This window comes from Nicotiana tomentosiformis, chromosome 3, assembly GCF_000390325.3.
Source record: "Nicotiana tomentosiformis chromosome 3, ASM39032v3, whole genome shotgun sequence".
In the NCBI taxonomy this organism is placed as follows: Eukaryota; Viridiplantae; Streptophyta; class Magnoliopsida; order Solanales; family Solanaceae; genus Nicotiana; species Nicotiana tomentosiformis.
In genome coordinates, this window is record NC_090814.1 from 55,209,935 (window position 1) to 55,232,852 (window position 22,918).

General features: G+C 38.0%; 3 protein-coding genes and 2 non-coding genes across 6 annotated transcripts; 2 read left to right on the plus strand and 3 right to left on the minus strand.

The window, feature by feature from the left end:
- The first annotated feature begins 9,812 nt into the window (after positions 1 to 9,812).
- On the plus strand, positions 9,813 to 11,608 carry LOC104093205 (uncharacterized). Of its 2 annotated transcripts, none has more exons than XM_033655362.2 (6): positions 9,813 to 10,280; positions 10,631 to 10,730; positions 10,823 to 10,980; positions 11,073 to 11,148; positions 11,226 to 11,286; positions 11,361 to 11,608. In XM_033655362.2, the coding sequence occupies exons 1-5, from the start codon at positions 10,140 to 10,142 to the stop codon at positions 11,240 to 11,242; spliced, it is 492 nt and encodes a 163-aa protein (XP_033511253.1). In that variant the 5' UTR covers positions 9,813 to 10,139; the 3' UTR covers positions 11,243 to 11,286; positions 11,361 to 11,608. The 2 variants fall into 2 exon arrangements, with proteins under 2 accessions (XP_033511253.1, XP_009597226.1); XM_009598931.4 differs by having other exon boundaries at positions 9,814 to 10,280; positions 11,376 to 11,608.
- Positions 11,609 to 12,395: 787 nt separating this feature from the next.
- Positions 12,396 to 13,134, minus strand: LOC104093206 (uncharacterized). The gene is made up of 2 exons (XM_009598932.4): positions 12,762 to 13,134; positions 12,396 to 12,574 (listed from the first exon to the last, which is right to left on the minus strand). Exons 1-2 carry the CDS (start codon positions 13,102 to 13,104, stop codon positions 12,558 to 12,560), a joined length of 360 nt encoding a protein of 119 aa, XP_009597227.1. The 5' UTR covers positions 13,105 to 13,134; the 3' UTR covers positions 12,396 to 12,557.
- Positions 13,135 to 16,965: 3,831 nt separating this feature from the next.
- LOC104113405 (uncharacterized) lies at positions 16,966 to 17,704 on the minus strand. Its single transcript, XM_009623556.4, has one exon. It carries the CDS (start codon positions 17,611 to 17,613, stop codon positions 17,068 to 17,070), a length of 546 nt encoding a protein of 181 aa, XP_009621851.1. The 5' UTR covers positions 17,614 to 17,704; the 3' UTR covers positions 16,966 to 17,067.
- A 387-nt stretch (positions 17,705 to 18,091) lies between these two features.
- TRNAD-GUC (transfer RNA aspartic acid (anticodon GUC)) lies at positions 18,092 to 18,163 on the minus strand. The gene has a single exon. It is a non-coding gene; the product is annotated as a tRNA-Asp (tRNA).
- Positions 18,164 to 22,673: 4,510 nt separating this feature from the next.
- Positions 22,674 to 22,745, plus strand: TRNAP-AGG (transfer RNA proline (anticodon AGG)). Its single transcript has one exon. It is a non-coding gene; the product is annotated as a tRNA-Pro (tRNA).
- Positions 22,746 to 22,918: the final 173 nt, after the last annotated feature.

Consider the following 22,918-nt stretch of genomic DNA (forward strand, 5'->3'; position numbering starts at 1 on the left):
AAATGTTATGACTTCATGTCAAGATCGAAATAAAGGTTGTTATGCCAAATTGTATGAAAAGCCTTTATGTGCCTAAGATTCCCAAATTGTTGTGTTATGTGAACTTACTGTCTTGAATGGGAAGCCTTATTGTTGTTGATAATGATTATGATAATGATATTTGAATGTGGAAAAGGGGACTGAAACTATGAAATACGGCCAAGTGCCATGAATGACTTTGTAATTGAAATCACTAGTGCCAATGAATTGAAAGTATATGAAAGAAGTACGATGTGAAATGATTGACAGAAAATGGTTGATGTCTCAAGTGAGATGGCCTAGCCGATCGGGCCGAGATCAGACTCCGTGTAAGAACACAGTGGTATTGTGGATTGTGGCACTGTGCTAGAAATAATAATTGAAATGTGGATATGGTTGATGTCTCAAATGAGATGACCTAGCCCATCGGGTCGAGATCGGACTCCGTGTAAGAACACGGTGGTATTGTGGATTGTGGCATATGGCACTAAAGATTACCCAACCTAATAAGATGGAAATTGACTTGAGAACTTATGTGATCCTTACTTGATGTTTTAGTATTGTTTTGAAGCTCTTATCTAACTCATGACTGTTTCCCCTTTGTATTATTGCCCATTCTATTGAGATGGTGTTTTAGCTTTACATACTAGTATTATTCAACGGTACTAATGTCCCTTTTGCCGAGGGCGTTGCATCTTTAAATGGATGCAGGTGGTTACATAGCAGACAATGTTGATCGCAGTTAGTGGTACATCATCATCTTCTCAGCAGACTCGGTAAGCCCCATTTCATCTCGGGGTCATGTATCTTTTGTACTTTGTGTATCTTGTTTGAGGTATAGCCAGGGACTTGTTGCCGGCAGTATCATTGTACTCTTATTTATCCATAGAGGCTCCGTAGATATAGTGTGGGTAGTGTATTTGGTGCTGGGAAAGTTAAACTATACTATGTTGTGGTTGTATTACTTGTCCATTTAAGACTTTAAAAATGATGAAACCTATGGCAAGAAATTGGTAATTTCAGGCATGACAGCTTTATTTTGAAATTAATGAAAACATATATTCTCTTTATTCATGAATGAGTTGGGTAGAAGGAAATCTAATAGGCTTGCTTGGCCAGGTTCACTCGGTGGAGCGCCGGTCGCGCTCCTCGGTTTTGGGGCGTGACAGGGTTCCAAGGGCTCATAGGGATCCAAAGTCTCTAACGGCTCCGGCGACGAGTTGGGCCCTAGTGAAGATTAGGCATATATGCCTTAGTACTTTTTTAGTTTTTGTCTTACGTACATTTTTTGTTTATTTTGAGGCCATTTTATTGGGCCTTTATAAGTATATTCCGTATATATATATATATATATATATATATATATATATATATATATATATATATATATGTATGTATAGTTTTCCCTTTCTGAAAATTTTGAGTCTTTACTTTTTCAGCATTTTTTCATAATTTCTATTCTTGCAATATTTCTAATGGCTTAGCATAGAATGAAATGTAGTTATAGGACATTCGATTTTTAGAGGTCCGAATGGAGCCTGACTTCGATACAACTTTATTTGTTCGAGGTTTTGAAAACTTGATGTGACAAGATGCTTAAGTGATTTTAGACGATATTTTTGCTGAGGGTGACCTTTTAGCAGGTTTTGAATTTTTAAGAAAGTGATTACGAGCTTCGGACGTCTCTGAGCCATTTTTAGGGTGGTCGTAGCCTTTTGTACTTAGGCACCGCCTAATAGGTTTGGTGCCTCCGGGATTTAGTAGCCTGAATTGTCCAAACCTTTTTCGAACGACAGTCCCCGAGCGAGGGTAGCCCTTGGGCTCGATAGTCCCTGAATAGGAGTAGCCCGTAGGCTCTTAGGATCCGGAATTTAAGAGGCAAGAAAATGTGTAATAGCAAGGCGGAACTTTCTTTCATTTCTGTGTGTAAAGTACATGATCGAAAAAGCGTAAAAGCTCGTGTCATGACTAAAGTGGACTGTGTGGGCACGGTTCACACGACCGTTTGGCCCTTACAATTAATCCTAACCATCGAGTCTTAGCTTATAGCATACAAGGTTTTCTCTTTTCCTTGCTAAATTTTCCCTTGCTGAAAATCTTAATCCGGGGGTAATGGCCCCCAGTTTTCGAGATCGAGCTTGAGAGGGCTCGAATATTGTTGATGCGAAATGAATTCCCATTGACTCCGGTTTGATATTGGCCTTTGAATCTAAGTTAGCACGTTTTATTGTTGCCTCGTTAAAAACCTTACCGAATAACCCATTTTGGGACAAAACCGGTTCAAGGAAAAAATAGTGCAACGCGTGCTTTCAGACCTAATAGCCACATCCATTCTTGAGCGTTGCCTGCAAGTGTTAGTTCGATTCATAACATGATTAAAGAGTAGTTGAGATCATACCTTAGCAGTAGTACCACTTTAAATGTGTCACGTTCCAATTGTTCGATAGTTGCACGTCGTTTCCCCCTTCGAGTTTGTATGAGCCTTTGCCGGTAATTCCGATGACTCAATACGGTCCTTCCTAGTTCGATCCCAGCTTTCCCTCGTTCGGATTCCGGGTGTGCAATGTTACTTTCCTCAACACCAAGTATCCGATGTTGAAGTGTCGGAGGTTGGCTCTTTGGTTGTAGTATCTTTCTATGCGCTGTTTATGGGCAGCCAAACAGACTAAAGCTGTCTCATGCCTTTCGTCTAATAGTTCTAGGCTCATGACCATGGCCTTGCCATTTGACTCTTCGGTTGCATATTGAATCTGATGCTTGGCTCGCCCACCTTGGCCAATATCAAGGCTTCGGCCCTGTAGACCAACGTAAATGAAGTGGCTCTGGTACTGGACTTCGAGGTTGTACGATATGCCCATAGGACTTCGAGCAAGATTTCTTTCCATTTCCCTTTGGCATCGGTCAACCTCCTTTTTAGGTTTTGAAGTATGTTCTTGTTTGTTGACTCTACCTGTACATTCCCACTAGGGTGGTAAGATGTTGATATTATCTTTTTAATCTTGTGATCTTTGAAAAAATTGTTTACCTTGCTGTCGATGAATTGCTTTCCATTATCACACAAGACTTCAGTCAGTATCCCAAATCGACATATTATGTGGTCCCAGATGAAGTCAGTGACTTCTTTCTCTGGACCTTTTCGAAAGCTTGGGCCTCGACCCATTTGGAAAATAGTCAGTCATTAATAGTATGAATTGAGCTTTACCGGGTGCCCATGGTAGGGGACCGACGATGTCCATCCCCTATTTCATAAATGCCTATGGGGACAGGAAAGAGTGTAGTAGCTCCCCCGGTTGATGGATCATCGGTGTGTGTCTCTGACAGCCGTCGCATTTTCGTACGAAGTCTTTCACATCCTTCTCCATTTCGGTCCAATAATAGCCGGCCCTGATTAATTTCCGAACAAAAGATTCTACCCCCGAATGGTTTCTGTAAGTGCACTCGTGAACTTCTCTCAAGGCGTACTCGGTATCTCCCGGCCCCAGGCATCTGGCCAACGGGCCATCAAACGTTCTTCTAAACAATGCCCCTTCGACCAAGCTAAATCCGGTAGCCTTGGTACGCAAGGCTCTCGATTCTTTGGGATCCGAGGGCAATTTCCCAGTTTTCAAGTAATCTATGTACTTGTTCTTCCAATCCCAAGTTAAACTAGTAGAGTTTACTTCGGCATGGCCTTCTTCTACCACTAACTTCATGATTTGTATGACTGTTCCTGAACTGAATTCATCATCATCAACCAATGACCCCAAGTTAGCTAGAGCATCAGCCTCGCTATTTTGATCTCGGGGCACGTGCTTTAGGGTCCATTCCTTGAATTGATGTAGTGTTACCTGTAACTTGTCTAAATACCTTCGCATTCGTTCCTCTTTTACTTCGAACGTCCCATTGACTTGATTTACCACAAGGAGGTAATCGCACTTAGTTTCGACCACCTCAGCCCCAAGGCTTTTAGCCAATTCGAGACCTGCAATCATGGCCTCATACTCGGACTCATTGTTAGTCAATTTTACAGTTCTAATAGACTGCCTAACTACATTTTCCGTAGGGGGCTTCAGTACGATACCGAGCCCGGACCTTTTTGCGTTCGAGGCACCATCCGTAAAAAAGGTCCAAATTCCCGAGAAATTCCCTGAGGCTAACAATAATTCTCTTTCGACTTCGGGCACTAGGGCTGGTGTAAGATCAGCTATGAAGTCAGCCAAAATTTGAGATTTTATGGCAGTTCGAGGTCGATACTTGATTCCGTACCCGCTAACTTTGATGGCCCATTTGGCCAATCGACCCGATAGCTCGAGTTTGTGCATAATCTTCCTCAGTGGGTAAGAGGTTACGACACATATGGGGTGACATTAAAAGTACAGTTTTAACTTTCTGGAGGCGCTTAGCAAAGCGAACGCCAATGTTTCCAGGTGAGGATACCTTGTTTCGGCCTCGCTTAGAGTCCTATTGACATAGTAAATAGGGAATTATGTACCTTAATCTTCCCGGACTAAGACTCCACTTACTGCCACCTCTGAAACCGTTAAGTAAAGGTACAATTGTTCATCCGCCTTCGGAGTGTGGAGCAGGGGGACTCGAGAGGTACCGCTTGAGTTCTTCCAAATCTTGTTGGTATTTCAGGGTCCATGAAAAGTTATTCTTCTTCTTTAATAGTGAGAAGAATTGATGGCTTTTGTCCGAGGACCTTGATATGAACCGGCCCAAGGCGGATACATGCTCGGTCAGCCTCTAAATGGCCTTGACGTTGTCCACCACGGTGATGTCTTCTGTGGCTTTGATTTTGTTGGGATTGATCTCGATCCCTCAATTGGATACCATGAAGCAGAGGAATTTTCTGGATCCAACCCCAAATGCGCATTTTTCCAGGTTTAGCTTCATATTGTATTTCTTCAATATGTCGAAGGTTTCCTACAAATATTTCAAATGGTCATGTGCTCGCAGGGACTTGACTAACGTGTCATCAATATAAACTTTCATTGATTTTTCTATCTGTTCTTCGAACATCCGGTTTACTAGGTGTTGATAGGTGACACCGACGTTCTTTAATCCGAATGGCATTACGTTATAACAATAAGTGTCGAACTTAGTGATAAAGGAATTTTTTTTCTTGATCTCCCGGGTCCATCCGAATTTGGTTGTACCCGGAATAGGCATCGAGAAAATTGAGTATCTCGTGCCCGACCATCGCGTCGATCATCCGATCGATGTTAGGTAAAGGAAAAGAATCCTTAGGGCATGCCTTGTTTAGTTCTTTATAATTTATGCACATTCTTAGCTTATTTCCTTTCTTACGTACTACCACTATGTTGGTTAACTAGTCCGGGTACTTAACTTCCCGAATGGATCCTATTTTCAGGAGTTTAGATACCTCGTCCTTGATGAAAGCATGCTTGACTTCGGATTGCGGTCTCCTTTTCTGTTTAACCGGATGAAACTTTGAGTCCAAACTCAACTTATGAATGGTTACCTCTGGCGGGATCCCTGTCACGTCAAGATGGGACCAAGCAAAACAATATATGTTAGCTATAAGAAATTTAATGAGTTTTTTCCTGAGCTCGGGAGTTAATCTCGTGCCCGGGTATACTTTCCGGTGGGGCAGGTGTTCGATCAATATGACTTCCTCCAACTCCTCGATCGCGATTTGGTGGCATCGGAATCATCAGGAATAATGAACGACCTAGGAACTCCATAATCATCCTCCTCGCCTACTCCTCGGTCTTCTGGTTCAGTCAGGGCCAATATCGGTGATTGCTATTTAATTTCTTCCTTCCTGGTCAGCTCTGTGTTCTTTGATGTCGAGATCACGGGCACTGGGATCACCTCGTCGATCGCAAACATTTCTTTTACGGTCGGCTGCTCTCCGTAGGCCGTCTTAATTCCTCCCTGCGTAGGGAACTTTATTGTTTGGTGCAGTGTTGAGGGTACTACCGTCATGTTGTGAATCCATGGCCTTCCGAATAAGGCGTTATACCTCATGTCTCTTTCGATCACGTAGAATTTCTTATCTTTAATTATCCCGGCGATATTCACTAGCAATGTTATTTCTCCCTTAGTAGTTTCGCATGCCATATTAAATCCGTTCAACACCCGGACTTCCGGTACTATTTGATCTTGTAACCCCAGTTGCTCGACGACCCTTGATCTGATAATGTTGGCCGTGCTGCCCGGATCAATTAATAAAGGTTTAACCCGAGATTTGTTGATAAGTGCAGATATCACCAGTGTATCATTATGAGGATGTACGATGTCTTCGGCATCCTCGTCATTGAACGAAATGGTTCCCTCCGGTATGTAATCTTGGGTGAGTTTTTTCCTTGTGATGGATACTTTAGTATGCTTTATCATCAGTCCCTGAGGGACATCGACCCCTCCAATGATCATATTGATGATGTGCTGAGGTTCTTCTTATTCGGTCTGTTTGTTGGAGTCCTTGTTCCTGGAGTGATTTTTGGCTCGATCACTTAGAAATTCTCGAAGATGCCTGTTATTGAACAGTCGGGTGACCTCTTCTCTCAACTGTCGGTAGTCCTCGGTGCTGTGGCCATGAATGCCATGATATTTACACATCAGGTTAGGATCCCTCTGGGTAGAGTCGGACTGCAATGGTCGAGGCCACTTGATTTCCTTGATGTGATACGATGCAGGCAGCATCAATGTTGAAGTTATACTCTGATAATCTTGGCGCTTCCCTTCCCCCGAGCGGCCTGTCGAAACCATTTTTGTTCATCAGACCTCGGCTATTGGGCCCCCGATCGCCTCTCTTTTCATTCCTTGTAGAGTTGCGCCCGGACCCGTTTCCTCTTTGATCTGCATTGTATGGTTGGTACCGATCTCGGATCGGCCTTAATTCATGGTCAACGACTCTCTTAGGCCTGTCGTCGGTTCTAATGGGATAAACGAACCCTGAAAGGGCTCCGAGTTGGTCGTCCTCGACTTTGATTTTTGACTAGTACCTGTTGTTGATGTTAGCCCAAGTTATCGCCGGGTACTCTACCAGGTTCTGTTTCAGCTGCTGCGAAGCCAGGGAGCTTTGGGGGTTAAGTCCCTGAGTGAATGCCTGAATGGCCCAATCATCCGCGACCGGGGGTAAATCCATCTGTTCCATTTGAAACCTTGACACGAATTTCCTGAGCATCTCGTTGTCCCTTTTCTTAACCTTGAAAAGATCTGATTTTTGGTCTCGACCTTGATGGCCCCGGCATGAGCCTTTACAAAGGCATCCGCGAGCATAGTGGATATCGCGGCCCTCTGTTAGTCATGTGCAACTGTTTGTAATGCTTTCCGAGGTCTTGGAACTCGTTCCGGGCTCGGGGGGTGTTGATGTGTCAGGCCCGGTGGCGAGCACCCCGTTCCGGCCTCGAACCAATGAGTTACATCTCATACATTCGTACTTCGTCTGACTCACCGAGAATCTCGGGGTGTGTGCTGACCCCGAGTTCACCCATATACAAAATATATATGTACGTGTATACATAAAATATCGCCAGTATACTTACAAGTTCATCGTCATGAGGGGGCTGACGACGGGAAACCCGTAACCCATTGTATTGCAATGGCTTCTTTAATTTCCCTTCATTACAGTTATGTTATTTTAGCTCTTTAGATATTAAGAGTTTGAAGGCCCATTTTCATTGTTGGGTATCAGTAAAAATAAAGTATTTCCATCGGTTCATGTTAAGGACTTGATATAAACTTTGATATTATAGAGAACACTTTTAAATTTTGGAGTACTAACCTAAAGGTGTATATATAATAAGCAACAGATACACTCAGTGGCGGAGCCACGTGTAACCAGGGGCGGCCCAATGATATTTGGGGCCTAAAGCCATACTTCAATGAAAGGGCCTTAAATTTTCGGTATTACAAAAAATAATTTTTTTTTGGTGTTTTAAATATGCGAATTCATATTTTCTTGTTGATATATATATTAAAATTCTAATAAATAAACAAAAAGACAATATATAATTAAGAACAAAAGATGTAACGTGGGGAAAGCTTGAAAAAAAGAGTGTTGGCAATTGCTTTCTGCTATCTTATTTGAGAGAATGATTTACTAGATAAAGAACTTGTGAGTGTAGAGAGGCCAAAAGGAATATAAAAGATTGAAGTAAAATATGGTTTGAAAAGAGAGTAATAAAGTGGTAAAATTAATATAGGTCATGTGATAACGATGATGGTGTGTAAATGAGGCAAGAATACACACGTAAAGTTTATGCTGGAACTTTCCGTATTGCAGCAAAATAGTGGCTATTTTTCAATGACTTTACAAACGTTGGCTATTTTTTAATTATCAGTACGAAAACTAGCTAGCCCGTGCTATTTTCACCCCAATATCTCTAGCGGTCCCAAATTATTTTTTTCATGAAAAAATATGCTTTTTTTATAAACTAAATATTTTTAAAAAAGAATTATCACATACAACTATTTAATATTAGAAATTTTGGGGCCCCCAGAGATGTGGGGCCTCAAGCAATTGCTTGACTTGCTTTATCATTAGGCCCCCTGCATGTGGCACCCATTCGTCGGAAAATTATATTGTGTAGCTAGGTAATTTAAAAAAAATATATGTATATATACTATGTATTGATCCCCCTTGACTCTGCCACTGGATACACTTATTAATTTTGTGGTCTTAGGGGGTGTCATTAAGGATAAATCAGATATATTGGAACTAAAGAAGTACTAGATATTTAAGAAAAAGATATCATTTTATTAAACCGACTAAGAAAGAAAGTAAGACATATAAGTTGAAGTGAATAAAATATTAGTTATATGAAAATTATATAAGTTATACTGTATTTTATTTTTAGGATCAAATACTGCATAAGTAATGCAAATTGTGATACGAACATGAATTTTGTTATGTGGACGAAGATTAAAATTTTATACTTGAAGCAAAATGACCCCAAATAGAAAAGAGTAGCGGAAACAAAGGAATTTTAGGTTTCAGAAGGCAATCAATGTGTTGATATATTGTTTTTAGATACGATCATATGCGTATCTTTGTCCCCTGTCGTAATTTTATTTGTATGAAAGAATACATTTTAAGTTTATTCGATATAACCATACAAACATCATATATGTATAGCTAAAACTGAATATTTTGCTTCATACTCATCTTTATCTTTATAAAAAAGCCTACAGCTTAGAAATGACACGTGGTTGCAGCGGCTTGGAGTTTGCAACATGACCACTTGTCACCCCCCTGTCCCACCATGTGCATTCACATTTATATTTTATTGAAAAACATATGGCCCCGTCTTTATTACTGATCCATGATCCAAAGCTTTGACCCTTTGAAATAGAACTATTGTTTTTTATGATTAAAAAACAACTGTTCCATCCGTTTCAATTTAGATAAGCTAGTTTTATTCGGATACGAAGCTTTTAAAGTTTTATAAGGTCATGACATTTATATGGTTATAAAAGCTTCTCATTAAGGGTAAAATAGGTAAAATGAAGAGTTTAAAGTTGAATTATTTTCAAATTTAGAAATGTGTCATTTATTTTGGAACAGACTAAAAAAGAAAGCACCTCATCTAATTTGAAATAAAAAGAGTATGTTTTTGATATCCATATATGATATCCACTGATTCGACTAATTCAAATTAATTTGCATTGTGCTAAATCCATTAAAAAGGAAAATACTTCTATGTACTAGAATTTTTTTTATTTCCAAATTTAAACTCAAAAAAGAATAAGTATGGTCTTTAAGTAGGCATGGTGAGAAAGTCCCCTGTGGCATGGGTTAGTGCCCTTGTTTTAAAATCTTTCCGTGAGTGCCTATAAATAGCAGTGACCATTTCACATGTCTCACAAACAGGGCCAGTACCACACTGAATACTTCACGTGCTCTCTTTCTGATTAACTTCTTTCCCTCAAAACTCGGTCCTCATATTTCTGCAAATTAAAATCTCAACAATACCTTATCCATTTCTGTTTTTTTGGAAACTGTGTCAGTTGATTTACTCACTCCACCAACTACTGCTACTCCAACAATCATCAAATCTGCAGTAGTTTTATTATAAGACTAAGGTAGTTTTGTTCGTTGGTCGACACAACTAACTTGACAAATTAAGAAAGTAGAGATCGATCATTTGTTTGTTTGGACTTTGGTATATATAATGGAGAAGGCAAATAAGCAAGTGGGAGGTGGTTCTTCTTCTTCATCCTTTACTAACGACCTTTTTGGTCCTAAGGAAACTCCTAAATCCTCCTCCTCTTCCTCTGCACTCTTTAACTCTGTCTTTGGCCCACCTTCCACGGTATATATATAGATATATATATATATACACATCATGCATTTCCTTTTCTTTCTTTTAGTTTCTGGTTCTGTGTTATTTCTTGTTTGTAAAATTAAGGCTTGAAGATGGATTCTGTACTAGTATAGGCTAGCTTTATATATTTACATTTGAGAAAACACATGTATATAAAGCGTTCTAAAATTCATCCGTCAGTAGAATTTGCTTGTAGGATTAAACATGTTTCACTTGCATGCAAAATAGAGGCATAGCAAATTGAGCTCTCTAACTTGTAGCATTGAAAATGACAAAATATAAGTCTTGCTTTTAGAATGAATATATACTAATTTGTTGATTCATTCTTTCTTTTCTAGGGACTTAGAAGGGATTCCGTTCACACTGGAGTAGGAGGTTCATCAACCATGAAAAATTCAGGGAATTACCAGTATGAAAATGCAAAATATGGAACTTCAGGTATTTATAATTATACATATTGATTTCTGTGCTCAACTGGAAATGTTTTATTGACCATTTTAGAGGGGTTTTTTTATATAAAACAAAAACAGATAATGGGTCTCAAAGAAGTAGAGGAGACATAAGTAGCAAGGACAAAAGTTGTATGTATGAGAATGAAAAAACAGAACCATGCTATTTCAGTTCATCCATCTATTATGGTGGCCAAGATGTTTATTCTCCAACTAGCCAACCTGGTTCCCAGCATATTGTAAGCCTAATTACCATATACGTATTCTTTTTTCTTTTTAATAAATGATTCTTGCTTTTTTTAACTTGGTTCCTTTATACTTGCTTGGTCAGTTCAAGAAAGATGGGAAAGATGATGATCAAAATGGAAACAATTCAAACTGTGCTTCACGAGGAAATTGGTGGCAGGGTATGGCTATTGTTTGCAAACGAATATACCTTTGAAAATTTTCTTTGTAGTGAGATTAATTCAAAACTTTTCTGCAGGATCACTTTATTACTGAGATCTTACCTCATGCATATCTGATCTCTTCCTTACCATATATAGGTATTTGAAAGAGATAAATTTCCATATGTTTTTATGTTGAGGGATTAAAGGACTTAACAAAAGTATAATAAAAGTTGAAAATGTTGCAGGGATGGAAGTCGAGAGATCAGAACACACTATATCTTCAGTTAGCAAGGAGCGGAACATCTTATAATGTCCCCTTAGTTTCTTAAATTTATATTTTCTCCCTTTTATTTTTCTTTTTTTGGTTTTTTTCTTGTAGCACTTTTCCTCTTTTGTTCTTGTTATGGTATTGGATTACCTAAACCAGCTTGTATAATCCAACTATGTTTAACACTAAATAATGGCTAGCTTCTCTCTCTGTCTCTCTCTCTTTTGAGGTGGGCTCCCTAACTAACATCAGTGGAAGAACACATATTATCTGTCTACTACAAGTTGCACACATATTCTGTCAACACCCAAATGGAAACTTTTGTCTCAGGCTTGAAGTTTCTTATATAAATGTGTGTCATTCAATCTTTAGTTTGTACAATTGAATTGACCGATTTGTTACCAATCCACATCAACTCTAATTTTATTGCTAATGCTGGCATCCCATATGCTTCTATTATTGTCGAATTCATATTGCTGGTGAAATAGCAACCAGCACAAGACAAAACTTTTGGCTTAATCTCATCCAAAAACTTAAAATCTTAGAGAGAACACACTTTTAATCAATTGATTATATTATTTCTAACACAATTAAGTAACTAAAAGTGTATTCTCTCCGAGTCAACTTGAAGGAGAGTACGAGTGCAGAAAATGGAAGAAGAATGCGTAGAAAGAGGATTTTTGACAACCTAACATTAGGTCTTGTTCAGCTTTCCTTGAGAAATAACAATTGATATGTTTTAGAGTTCTTTATATATTATATCCAATAACATAACCAGGATTTAGGCCCCTGTATATCAAAGTGATAGAGCAAGAAAGAAAGGATCATACATAGATGTGCTCAATGATTTTAATTTTTTGCCTAAGCATTAGTTGCCCAACTTCTATATAGATATTTGAAAAAGCTTAGGAATGCTAAGTGAAGATCTGGAAGAAAAAAAAAAAAAAAGCAAAAATGCAGTTGCTAGTTGCTAACAAAAAGGGATATGCACATCATCTTCATTGAAAAAAACAGAATGCTAGATACTTGTTATTTTATTAGTAAGAAGTTGTACATGGCATCTGATTTTAAGTAAAACCAGGAAAATTGGAACACAATAGTGCTACCATAATAAGATCATTACATTTACATCCAGTGAACACATCCAAATCTTCAGCCTTCAAGGCAACGTGTAAGCTGCAAAAAAAAAACCAAACAACCGATTATAGTAATAAGTAATTAACTATATCAGAAACAGGTCACTTCACTCCCTCGTCCCTAAGGCGGATTAGTGGTTTATTTTCAAAAAGGATTATTCATCGTAACCTAATTTAAAAATGATGCTGAGAGAATTAAGAAAGAATAATAGTGAATGACAACTTACGTCCACATTTGTAGCCCACGGGACGATTGGCAAGGTTGCAGCGTTTAGGGATTGTTACGGCAACTTCAGGTTTGGCTCCAGAATCCTTAGCAGTATTGGATAACATAACAGCACAGAGACATTTCGGATTCTGTCCCAGTTTCTGTATCTGCTGGCAGCAGCTTCTGGAAACAGAAACATTTGGATCAGATGCTGCTTCTGCACAAGGTATCAGCTTCATAGCTTCCATATCTGGAGAATTTCTCCCGCATTCACCACCAGCTCCATTAGCTGTATTGAAACTAGCAATCCCCAAAACCACAACAAATCCTACAACACACAAGTACTTCATTAGAGCTGTCATTTCTTCACTCTCAATACACAATTAAGTTCTTGCCGCTCCAGGGACTTTATACTGGACACTTAGCTTGGCTGGTGTTGACACGTGAAATCCACTGAACACCATAGTGGACAAAGCACTAAAGAATACAGAATTTTTAATAAAGCAATTGCTTCAACAAAAGTTAGGTTAGAGGTTTATATTCCTATTTTAAGCTAATCAAGAGTGGTGCATGCAATGCTAGCAAAGTTATTAGTAGAGTTTCAGCACTTTGAAAAGCCATGGAGATGTTCACATTGGCAAATGATCAATAATCGGACACCTATAACTCCATTTTCATCTCACCAACCAACTAAAACGAGAAGTGGTCTAAAGATTAGCAACTCAATTATTGAAGGTCAAACACATAACCAAATGCAAGCTTACTCCCAGAGCATACGAAAGTAAGGTGAAGGACGAAGAATCATTAGTGCAAAGGGAATTGCAGTTATATTAAACACATTCGCAGCTGGTCTTCAGTAGCCTGTCATGGCCCAAAACCAACCCGTCCTGATGGGTCTATCGTGGTACTAGGCAAGCCAATTATGTAGACATTTCCAACACTTAAATCTTTGAAAGGTACTAAAACAGTTTAAATAAAGGAAAATCTCTTAAAACAGGATAGACAATCATAACTCAATACATAAATTCTTCACAAAACCGGAGTGTCACTGAGTACATGAGCATCTACGAAATGTCAAAGTTTGGTACACTTCTAGAAAGTATAACTGAATAAACAAACTGAAAGATAAGGGAGGAGAGTCAAGGTCTGCGAACGCCAAGCAGCTACCTCGATGATCTCCGAAGGTCTGGACTCTGCAAATCAGCAACCGCCATGACCGGAAGTACCTGGATCTGCACACGAGGTACAGGGTGTAGCGTGAGTACAACCAACTCAATAATTAACAAATCTAACATAGTGGTCTGAAGACAGCGACGAGCTCAAACAATACAGCAAAGATACATAGTTTAACAATACAGAAAAGTAGGCATACTTCTAGGTTCAACAGTTAAGTTTAGCACATATGAAATATGCCAAGTGTGACTAATAAGAAGAATATGACGTCTTTATAGCTACATGCAAATGTGAGAACCGTATGTGATGCAACACAGTGAAATCCCAAGTACTCACGTTCTCAGAGCACTAAATCTACCCGTCTCAATTCTCGCTCGTCATGCTCAGTCACTCAGCACTGTACGATATCTGTTGCGACGTGCAGCCCGATCTACATATAGACATAAGGCATGTTGCGGCGCGCAACCTGGTCCATATATATATATATATATATATATATATATATATATATATATATATAGCCATAAGGCTTGTTACGGCGTGCAACCCGATCCACATATATATAAATATCACTCACAACACGGCACTCAGGCCACAACTCAGTCACCAATCTCTCCAATCTCTCGGACTCACAACACTCATGCTAAGCATGCCTAATCAATGATACGAGATGTGACAATATACGATAACAGAGACTGAGATATGACACGCAATGATGAATCTAACTGAGTACACGACTACAATTAAGCAGATAACTCAACAGCAAAGAACGACCACTGTGGGTCCCAATAGTACCAACATATAGCCTAAATATGATTTCTAGCATGAATCACAGCTCAAGTGTTCTAACACATAGAGTACAACAAATTATTCAAATAAAATAGCTACGCAGTTTCAGGGAATCGATTAAATCACAATTTCTACGGTGCATGCCCACACGTCCGTCACCTAGCATGCGCGTCACCTCAGCATAAATCATATAGCACGAAATTCGGGATTTCATACCCTCAGAACCAAGCTTAGAAGGTTACTTACCTCAAACTCTGCGAAACTCTACTCCAACAAGCCCTTGCCTCGCGAAATGGCCTCCAAATGCCTCGAATCTAGTCGCAAACAGTTCGATACAATCAACACGAGCTAAAGGAATCAATTACATATGAAATTACTAAGTTCTTAATTAAAAAGTCAAAAAGTTCATTCAAAAGCCGGTCCCCAGGCACACGTCTCGGAACCCAACAAAAGTCACAAAAATCGGAAGCCCATTCAACCACGAGTCCAACCATACCAAATTTATCAAAATCTAACACGAAATCGACACCCAAATCCCCAATTTAAACTCTCCAAATCCTTAGCCTCAACTCTCAAAATTACAACTCAAAACCGCACAGTCTAGTTGGAAAAATCAATGGAGAAACATAATTATTGAGTAAATTTAACCACAAGTGACTTAAAGAAACCCCTCGAAAATCCTCTCAAAAATCGCCTAAGTCCGAGTTTGCAAAGTCCAAAATGAGGGAAATCACGAACCCTTCGAATTTAAGGTTCTGCACAGGGGTCTTCGCTTCTGCGGACAACTTACTCGCACCTGCGGTCCCGTAGGTGGAAAAACATTTCGCTTCTGCGTTGCCCACTCGACCCCCGACCTTGCGCACCTGCGGCCAAAATCCTTGCATATGCGGGTGCGCTCCTGCAAGACCTCGTCCGCTTCTGAGACTCCAACACTGCCATGCCCCTCTCTGCTTCTGTGGAGGACTAGACGCAGATGCGAAGGACCTTTCCGCTCCTGCGACGACTGCCCAAATCCTCACCAGGTCGCACCTGCGACCAAAGCTCTGCAGGTGCAATTGCACCAGAAGACTCCCTGCTTCGGCAATCTTTCAAACTCCAAATTTGATCCGTTACCCATCCGAACTCCACCCGAGGCCTCCGGGACCTCCACCAAACATACCAACAAGTCCTAAAACACGATACGAACTTAGTCGAACCCTCAAATCACATCAAACAACATCAAAAACATGAATCGCACCCCAATTCAGGCCTAATAAAAACTAAGGAATTTCAACTTTTACAAGCGATGCCGAAACCTATCAAATCGCGTCCGATTGACCTTAAATTTTACACACAAGTCACAATGACACTACAGACCTATTCCAACTCCCGAAACCCCAATCCGAGCCCGGTAGTCACAAAGTTCACTCTCGGTCAAACTTCTAAATTTTCAACTTTCACCATTTCAAACTTAATTCAACTACGGACCTCCAATTCGCCATCCGGACACTCTTAAGTCCAAAATTACACAACGGGGCTAACGGAACCATCAAAACCTCATTCCGGAGTCGTCTACACATAAGTCAACATCCAATCAACATTTTCAACTTAAACTTCCAACCTTGAGACTAAGTGTCTCAATTCATACTGAGACCTTCCCGGCCCCGAACCAGCTACTCGACAAGTCACATAACAACAATTAAGCAGGAAATGAGCAGTAAAGGGGGAACGGGACTACAACTCTCAAAACGACCATCCGGGTCGTTACACTGACTCATAGATAAATATTTCATCATTTCCATTATAGCGAGAAATCTGTGAAGCATCACCTAAATTTCAATCAGCAAAATTGTATCAAAGGGGCTGATCAAGTTGCATTGCAGTATAGCTAATACAGGTGTTTCTATCATGGAATCAGTTTTAAGTTATGAGCAAAAATCCAGATGGAAAGCAACTTCTAATCAATGTTACTACCTGAATAAACCTAAATAAGTTTGGCGAATATTTTCCTTTTCCCACGGTATCGCTTGAGACAGGTTTCTATCACATTTCAACTCACTTAAACCGTTTAAGTTTTAACTTAAATATGCTCTTTAAGCATTGGACTTAATAGATTCCAGTCTTCAGGGTTAGTTCCTCCACCATTTGATCATGAAAATTTTGTTTTACTTGGCCGCGTACTGCAGCTTATTTTGCTGGTAATCTTTCAAATATAATTCTTCTTCTGTGTTACTAGAAAAGTAATCCATCAACCATTCAAATGTAGAGAAAATACCAAAAGATTTGTAAGGAGAAGAAGAAGTTATCTCAGGAATAGAGACAAAATACATATTAAGGATACACTGATACACGCATATAAAGGACAAAAAAGAAAAGAAAAGAAATTAACGAGTGAAAGCATAAAAAACAGTACAAACATTAATAAGGAGCCCTAAGGGAACAAAAATCACAAGTGGAATAACAGCTCCATAGGTGTGTTTGCTCCCACATCCCAAAATCCCAAGCTTGATCTGAACCACATTGATCAAAGCAAGCATCAAAAACACCGACCCGCAAACAGAACCGGTAGCAGAAACAAGGTACCCGACCCGAAGCGCGTTCTTGTTAATTTGGGCCAAGTCAAGCGAATAGATGGTGGGGAAATGGTGGGCAGATTTAGCAAGGCGAATAGCTTGCTTAAGGCACAAAGCAATGAGGCTAGAAAAGAGGAAACAGCTGAAGGAATAGACGTGGAAGGCGACGAGATCCTCGGCAACCTTGGGCTTCGCAAAACAGTTGGTGTCAGTGGCGAGGCTGTTGTTCTGATCGTGGGGATTCCAAGCTAGTCCGATGAATACTGCTAGTGTGAAAAGCGAGTTGACGTTGATGATGCCGTCTAGGGCTGTAATGTGAATTGTGGTGCCCAGTTTTGGGACAGCTCCCTCGCACATTTTGTGTCCCAGAATCAGATCCCGACCACTGATGTCTTACTTACCTTTGAGTTTTGACAGACTAGGTAGTAGGTATAAGTCTTTATTTTCTTTGGTTTGGATATTGAGGCAATGAATTGAGAGGACGTAAGGGTCTATTTACTTGAAAAAAGGGTTCATTTACTTAAGTGTAAGCCCAAACAAAATGGGCCAGGGCAGACAACCTCTGTAGCAGGCTACCAGCAAAGCGTTCGCATAGCTTTTCTGAAATTTTGACAAGAAGACTAATCAAACACTAAAACGGAATATAAATAAAATGATGTATGTTGATAAGGAGATAGGAGGTAGAGTGGTGACAATGAACCAGGAATATATTTAGCTGACAAATGTTTCACCGGCTTTTTCTGTTGGAGCATTTTCGTCAAGTCCTCCGTGATTTTAAATCGCTGTGAAAGATATTGAAAAACCCCTAAAAAATAATGCCCAAAGACAGAATTTTCGCCGTTGCCGGGGATCGAACCCGGGTCACCCGCGTGACAGGCGGAAATACTCACCACTATACTACAACGACTGTTTGGCTTTGTTCTTGGATGAAATTGTATTTCTTGAATTCATTATCAGCCTAAGATAACGGGTTTGTGAATTCACACTTTGACATATCAATGAAAAAAGAAAAAAGACATAACGTTAGCGTTCATCGACCCCTTAAAGTTATGAAAAAAACATAAATAGGGAAAATTTAAGAAATATTTTCAGAAACCCATCAGCAATAGCTATTTTACATACATGGTAACTACTTAATTATATTCCCCAGCAATCTAGACCCATAATTACGTTTTCAAACCATTATTTACTATTCAAAAAGTCTTGTACTTAATTATTGCTCACATTACATAATTTGTTTGTTCTCATTTACAGTAAAAAAAATAAAATTAATAAATCTGAAATATAACATGTATAATAATATACATATAGCAGGCTGGAATATAACCTCATAATTGTGATAATATACGATGAATAAATTATGTATAATTTGTAATAAACTATATACAAATTACAATAGATAATTCATACACGATGTAGATGACATATAAGTTACACTAGATAATGTACCAAGTAAAAACACGTATATATTAATGTTATATTGTATCATAAATTTTCAGCCATTATATATATTGATTATGTATTAATATTAATAATAGTGGATAATAAATATATACGTAGAATACATATATAGTATTATAATAGTTAATAATTATGTATAAATATGTATATACACAATATAATGATGGTATTTATTAGTGTATAAATTACAAAAAAAAATTCTAGTATGTTAACATACCCAATATAATGATGGTATTTTTTGTATAAATCACAGTGCTATTCTAAATATATTAATGTTATGTTTTATCATTTTTAGTTCCTCTTTAGTGTGTGATTGAAGAATAAATATATTTTTTAGAAGAATATGGCATAAATAAGCGAAATAGAGAGTTTTTTTTATTTTGATATTTTTGGTAATCTTTGGTTTATGGAAAGGTTAGGAAAATCTTTTTACAAAAGATGTTAGTGAGAATGAAAACGATTTCTTAAATATTGGGTGCTGGCATTTTGGCTTTTAAAATGGAAACGATTAAAAATGAAAACGATTTCCTTAAATATTTGGTGTGTCATTTAGGGGATTGCAGTTATATAGATTTTTTATAATGCCATATTTGCAATAAAATCTGCTATTTTTGGAATAAACAAGAAGTGCTATTAGTTAAGAAAATAATTTTTATAAAGAGATTATGCACGTAAAAAAACTCTATTTTAAACATATACAACCCAAAGACATGGTTGAAACTTGAATGTAGTTTAACTTTGACGTTAAACTTCAAAATATTTATAATCTAAAACTACTTAAAGATGATTGTGATTTTAAAATTTACACAGTTTCTGTTAAAAGGTTTTCAGTTTTTCCACAGAAAACTATCGAAATAAAGCCTATTTTTTCGTACTTCAACGGAAACCTTAGGAGTCCCAACAACAACAACAACACCAACAACAACAATATACCCAATATAGTCCCACTGGCTTACAACTTTTTCTTTTGCTCTTAAGCAACTTTACTAATTTTTTCATGTTCTAAGCACATGAAAATGTTTGTTCACTAATTTTGTTGGCTTGTCATAATTCAGTATTGTCGAAGTTTCAAGTGGTAACGCTTGTGTGATGTTACTTATTATAGTTTCTTTTTCTAGAATATTAGTGTTTTCCTAATTCAGGGTCCTACTGTTGGTAGTTTATCATTCTATCAATAGTCCTAATCCATCCTACGAGGAGAAGAATCTATGAGAAAATGTCTGTTTTTTTTTTGGTATATATATCAATAAAAAATTATAAAAAATAAATTTATACGGTGGTTAGTGGTGGTGATGGCTAACAATAATAGTTTAGTGATGGTGATGGCTAACAATAATAGTTGTGAGTGCTCATGACACTGTTGGTTAGCGATGGATAATACTGGTAATTGTGGGTAATTGTGGATAGTAACTAGTGGTGATGATTAGCAGACAATAGTGGTTAACGATGTTGGTTGACGGTGAGTCTAGTGCGATAGTAAATAGTAGTAGTGGTGGTGAAATGACTTTTTTGAAAAAAATCCTTGAATGAATAGCATCTTAATAATATTAAAACTATAGATTTTAATTATTCAATTCTATTCAAACTTATTAAGTGGTTATAAAAAAATACTAAAAGATTGAAATCTAATAATTAAGATTCAAACTTAAAAATTTATTAAATGGCTAAGAGCTAAACGATTGAGATTCTAAGACTTAGGGTGTGTTTGGTATGAAAGAAAATCTTTTCCATGGAAAATGAGTGGTTTTATCACTTATTTTTCTTTGTTTGGTTGGTGAGTGGAAAATTTTTTTCGTAAAATATTTTTTAGTGTTTGGTTAGAGAGTCGAATCGTGTTTGTCATCCCGGTCCCTGTAGTCAAGGGAGTTTCATCGAAACACTTATAGTTGTTCAAAGTCAGTATTTTGAACCCCTCTGACCATTGACCATGCATATGTAGCAACTTAATTGTTGAGTTGTACAAAATGCGTATATTTCATGCGTACAAGAAGCGTGATTATAAAAATGATTAAAATAAAAAGAAAAGAAAAAAAATTAAAAAACATAAGTTTCTTTCTCGGATTTACCCCACTTCCTCTCCTCTCTTTATCCCCCTCCCCCTTCCCGTCTTCCCCCGGCCCTTCCCCCATTCAATTTCTTTTTCTTTTTCTTCCCTTCTCTTTTTTCCCACAGCCCTTGCTCCATTTCTTTTTTGTTCCCTTCTCGTTCTTTCCCCAACCCCTTCCCCATTTCTTTTTCTTTTCAAAATATCTTTGATAGATCTGATTTTTTTTTTTTTGCATGATCTAGTTATTTCTTTGTGTGCCATTATTTTTTGCTTTGTAAATGTTTGTTTTCAGTACAAAATCGTGCAATTTGATTGATAAAAATCTTTATTTTTTATTATTAGTGAAATCGTGATGATAGATTGGAAGTGATGAGTGAAGGAATAAAGATTGTCTAAAATAGAGAAATGAGTAACATAATTAGGTTGCTACTATGACTAGCCCGATGTGTTTTGGAGAAGAAGAAAAATTATGCTGATAAGATATTTAAGAAGAGGGTTCATGGTGTTCTCTGGTGGTAAAGGTGACAGAGACGGAGAAGGTGATGGCAGAGAAGAAAGAAAAAATAAAGAAAAAGTTAGAAAAAGAAAAAAGATAGAAGTATTATTTCTTTTTTCATGTAAAATTAAAAAAAAAAAGGTGATGTGGCATATTTTATATGACGTGGACTCTAGCATCATGTGATTGAGAGACACGCGACGTCAAAAAGGTTTAAAATACTGACTTTGAACGATTATAAGTATCCGGATGAAACTCTGTCACACTATTCTATCTTTTAGAAAAGTAGTTTTTACACTACTCCCCTCACCCCCTTCCCTCAAATCCCCGTATTTCCTTGCTCTTCCCCCTCCCCAAATACCTGACTCTATTTCAAACCATTACATTCTTTCTACAAGATTTGACTGGTGGCCAACCCACCACTTGTGCCCTGCAATAATACAAAAATTCAAAACATTTTTTTAGACATTAATTGTATAAAAATTACACTTAGTTTTAGAAAATAAAAGAAACGGGATTACATCAATTTATGTTTTAGTCAGAACTGCTCATATGACAAAAACACAACTGTATACGTCATATAGTCAAACCATTTCGATTTCTTTCTTTAAGAAAAAAAAATTTATATACACACTAGTATTAAATATGGAGAAAAAATGGCTAAATTTTTAGTGATTAAATTCTGTTTAGCCAAGGTATATGATAGTAATACTCATTAATTAACAATGGAGCTAGAGGCCTATAGTTGAACTTGTTTGCAGTGAAAATTAAAGTGTAACGGAAAATGTATTTCTAGATATTCCTCAATGTACCACTCTCCACAAGACAACGTTAAAAATCATAAAAATATAAAAGAAAATACTATTAATAATATTTTTATTTAAGATGGGGGTGGGGGTGGGGTTGGGGGGGTTGGTGGGGATGGGTTGGTGGGGATGGGAAATAGGTGGGGAAGCTTGCAAAAGAGTTTTGGAAAATATTTTCCCTTCTTTTGATAGAAAAAATATTTTTCTCCAATTGAAAAAAAATAAGTTGACGAGAAAAATATTTTCAAAAATATTTAAGCCAACAAACACACCCTTAGATGTAAACAAATGAGGCCAAGTAGGAGATTTAGGAGTTGGGTCTTGGTCCCCCTTTAAAATGCTACTGGCAGTTTTTTAAGGCTGCTGGGGAAACCAAAAGCTGCCGTAGGTAGGAACCGTTAATTCGTTGACAAACGTTTCTTGCCATAGTACTTCGTTATTAGGACATGTTAACAAAATATAACCATACTCATGGATTACCTCCAGTAAATTAGTATCCAGTACTTGTCAATGTATTATTGTTAGATGAAAGCAATGTTTTCAATGAGTGAATTTTTTTGCTGTGAATTTTTGATGAAAAAGGTAAAATGTACCTCTAGCCAACTGTGGGCATTTGGTCTAGTGGTATGATTCTCGCTTAGGGTGCGAGAGGTCCCGAGTTCAATTCTCGGAATGCCCCCTTGGTCTGTTGTACAAGTTCTTTTTAACACGGGTAATTATAAATGGGATGTTTCTAATTACTCTGCTGTTATTTGTTTTCAACTCCAACATGCCAATATCAAGGCTCTAATGATAGATCTTTTTTGTTTTCATCTTCTAATCTTCACGAGCAATTTTGTTTGTCCATGTTCT

Coding starts and splice junctions, on each gene's coding strand:
- LOC104093205 (XM_033655362.2), top strand. CDS start 10,140: ATGGAGAAGGCAAATAAGCAAGTGGGAGGTGGTTCTTCTTCTTCATCC. Junction 10,731..10,822: donor TGCAAAATATGGAACTTCAG/GTATTTATAATT, acceptor AAACAAAAACAG/ATAATGGGTCTCAAAGAAGT. Junction 10,981..11,072: donor AACCTGGTTCCCAGCATATT/GTAAGCCTAATT, acceptor TTGCTTGGTCAG/TTCAAGAAAGATGGGAAAGA.
- LOC104093206 (XM_009598932.4), bottom strand. CDS start 13,104: ATGACAGCTCTAATGAAGTACTTGTGTGTTGTAGGATTTGTTGTGGTT.
- LOC104113405 (XM_009623556.4), bottom strand. CDS start 17,613: ATGTGCGAGGGAGCTGTCCCAAAACTGGGCACCACAATTCACATTACA.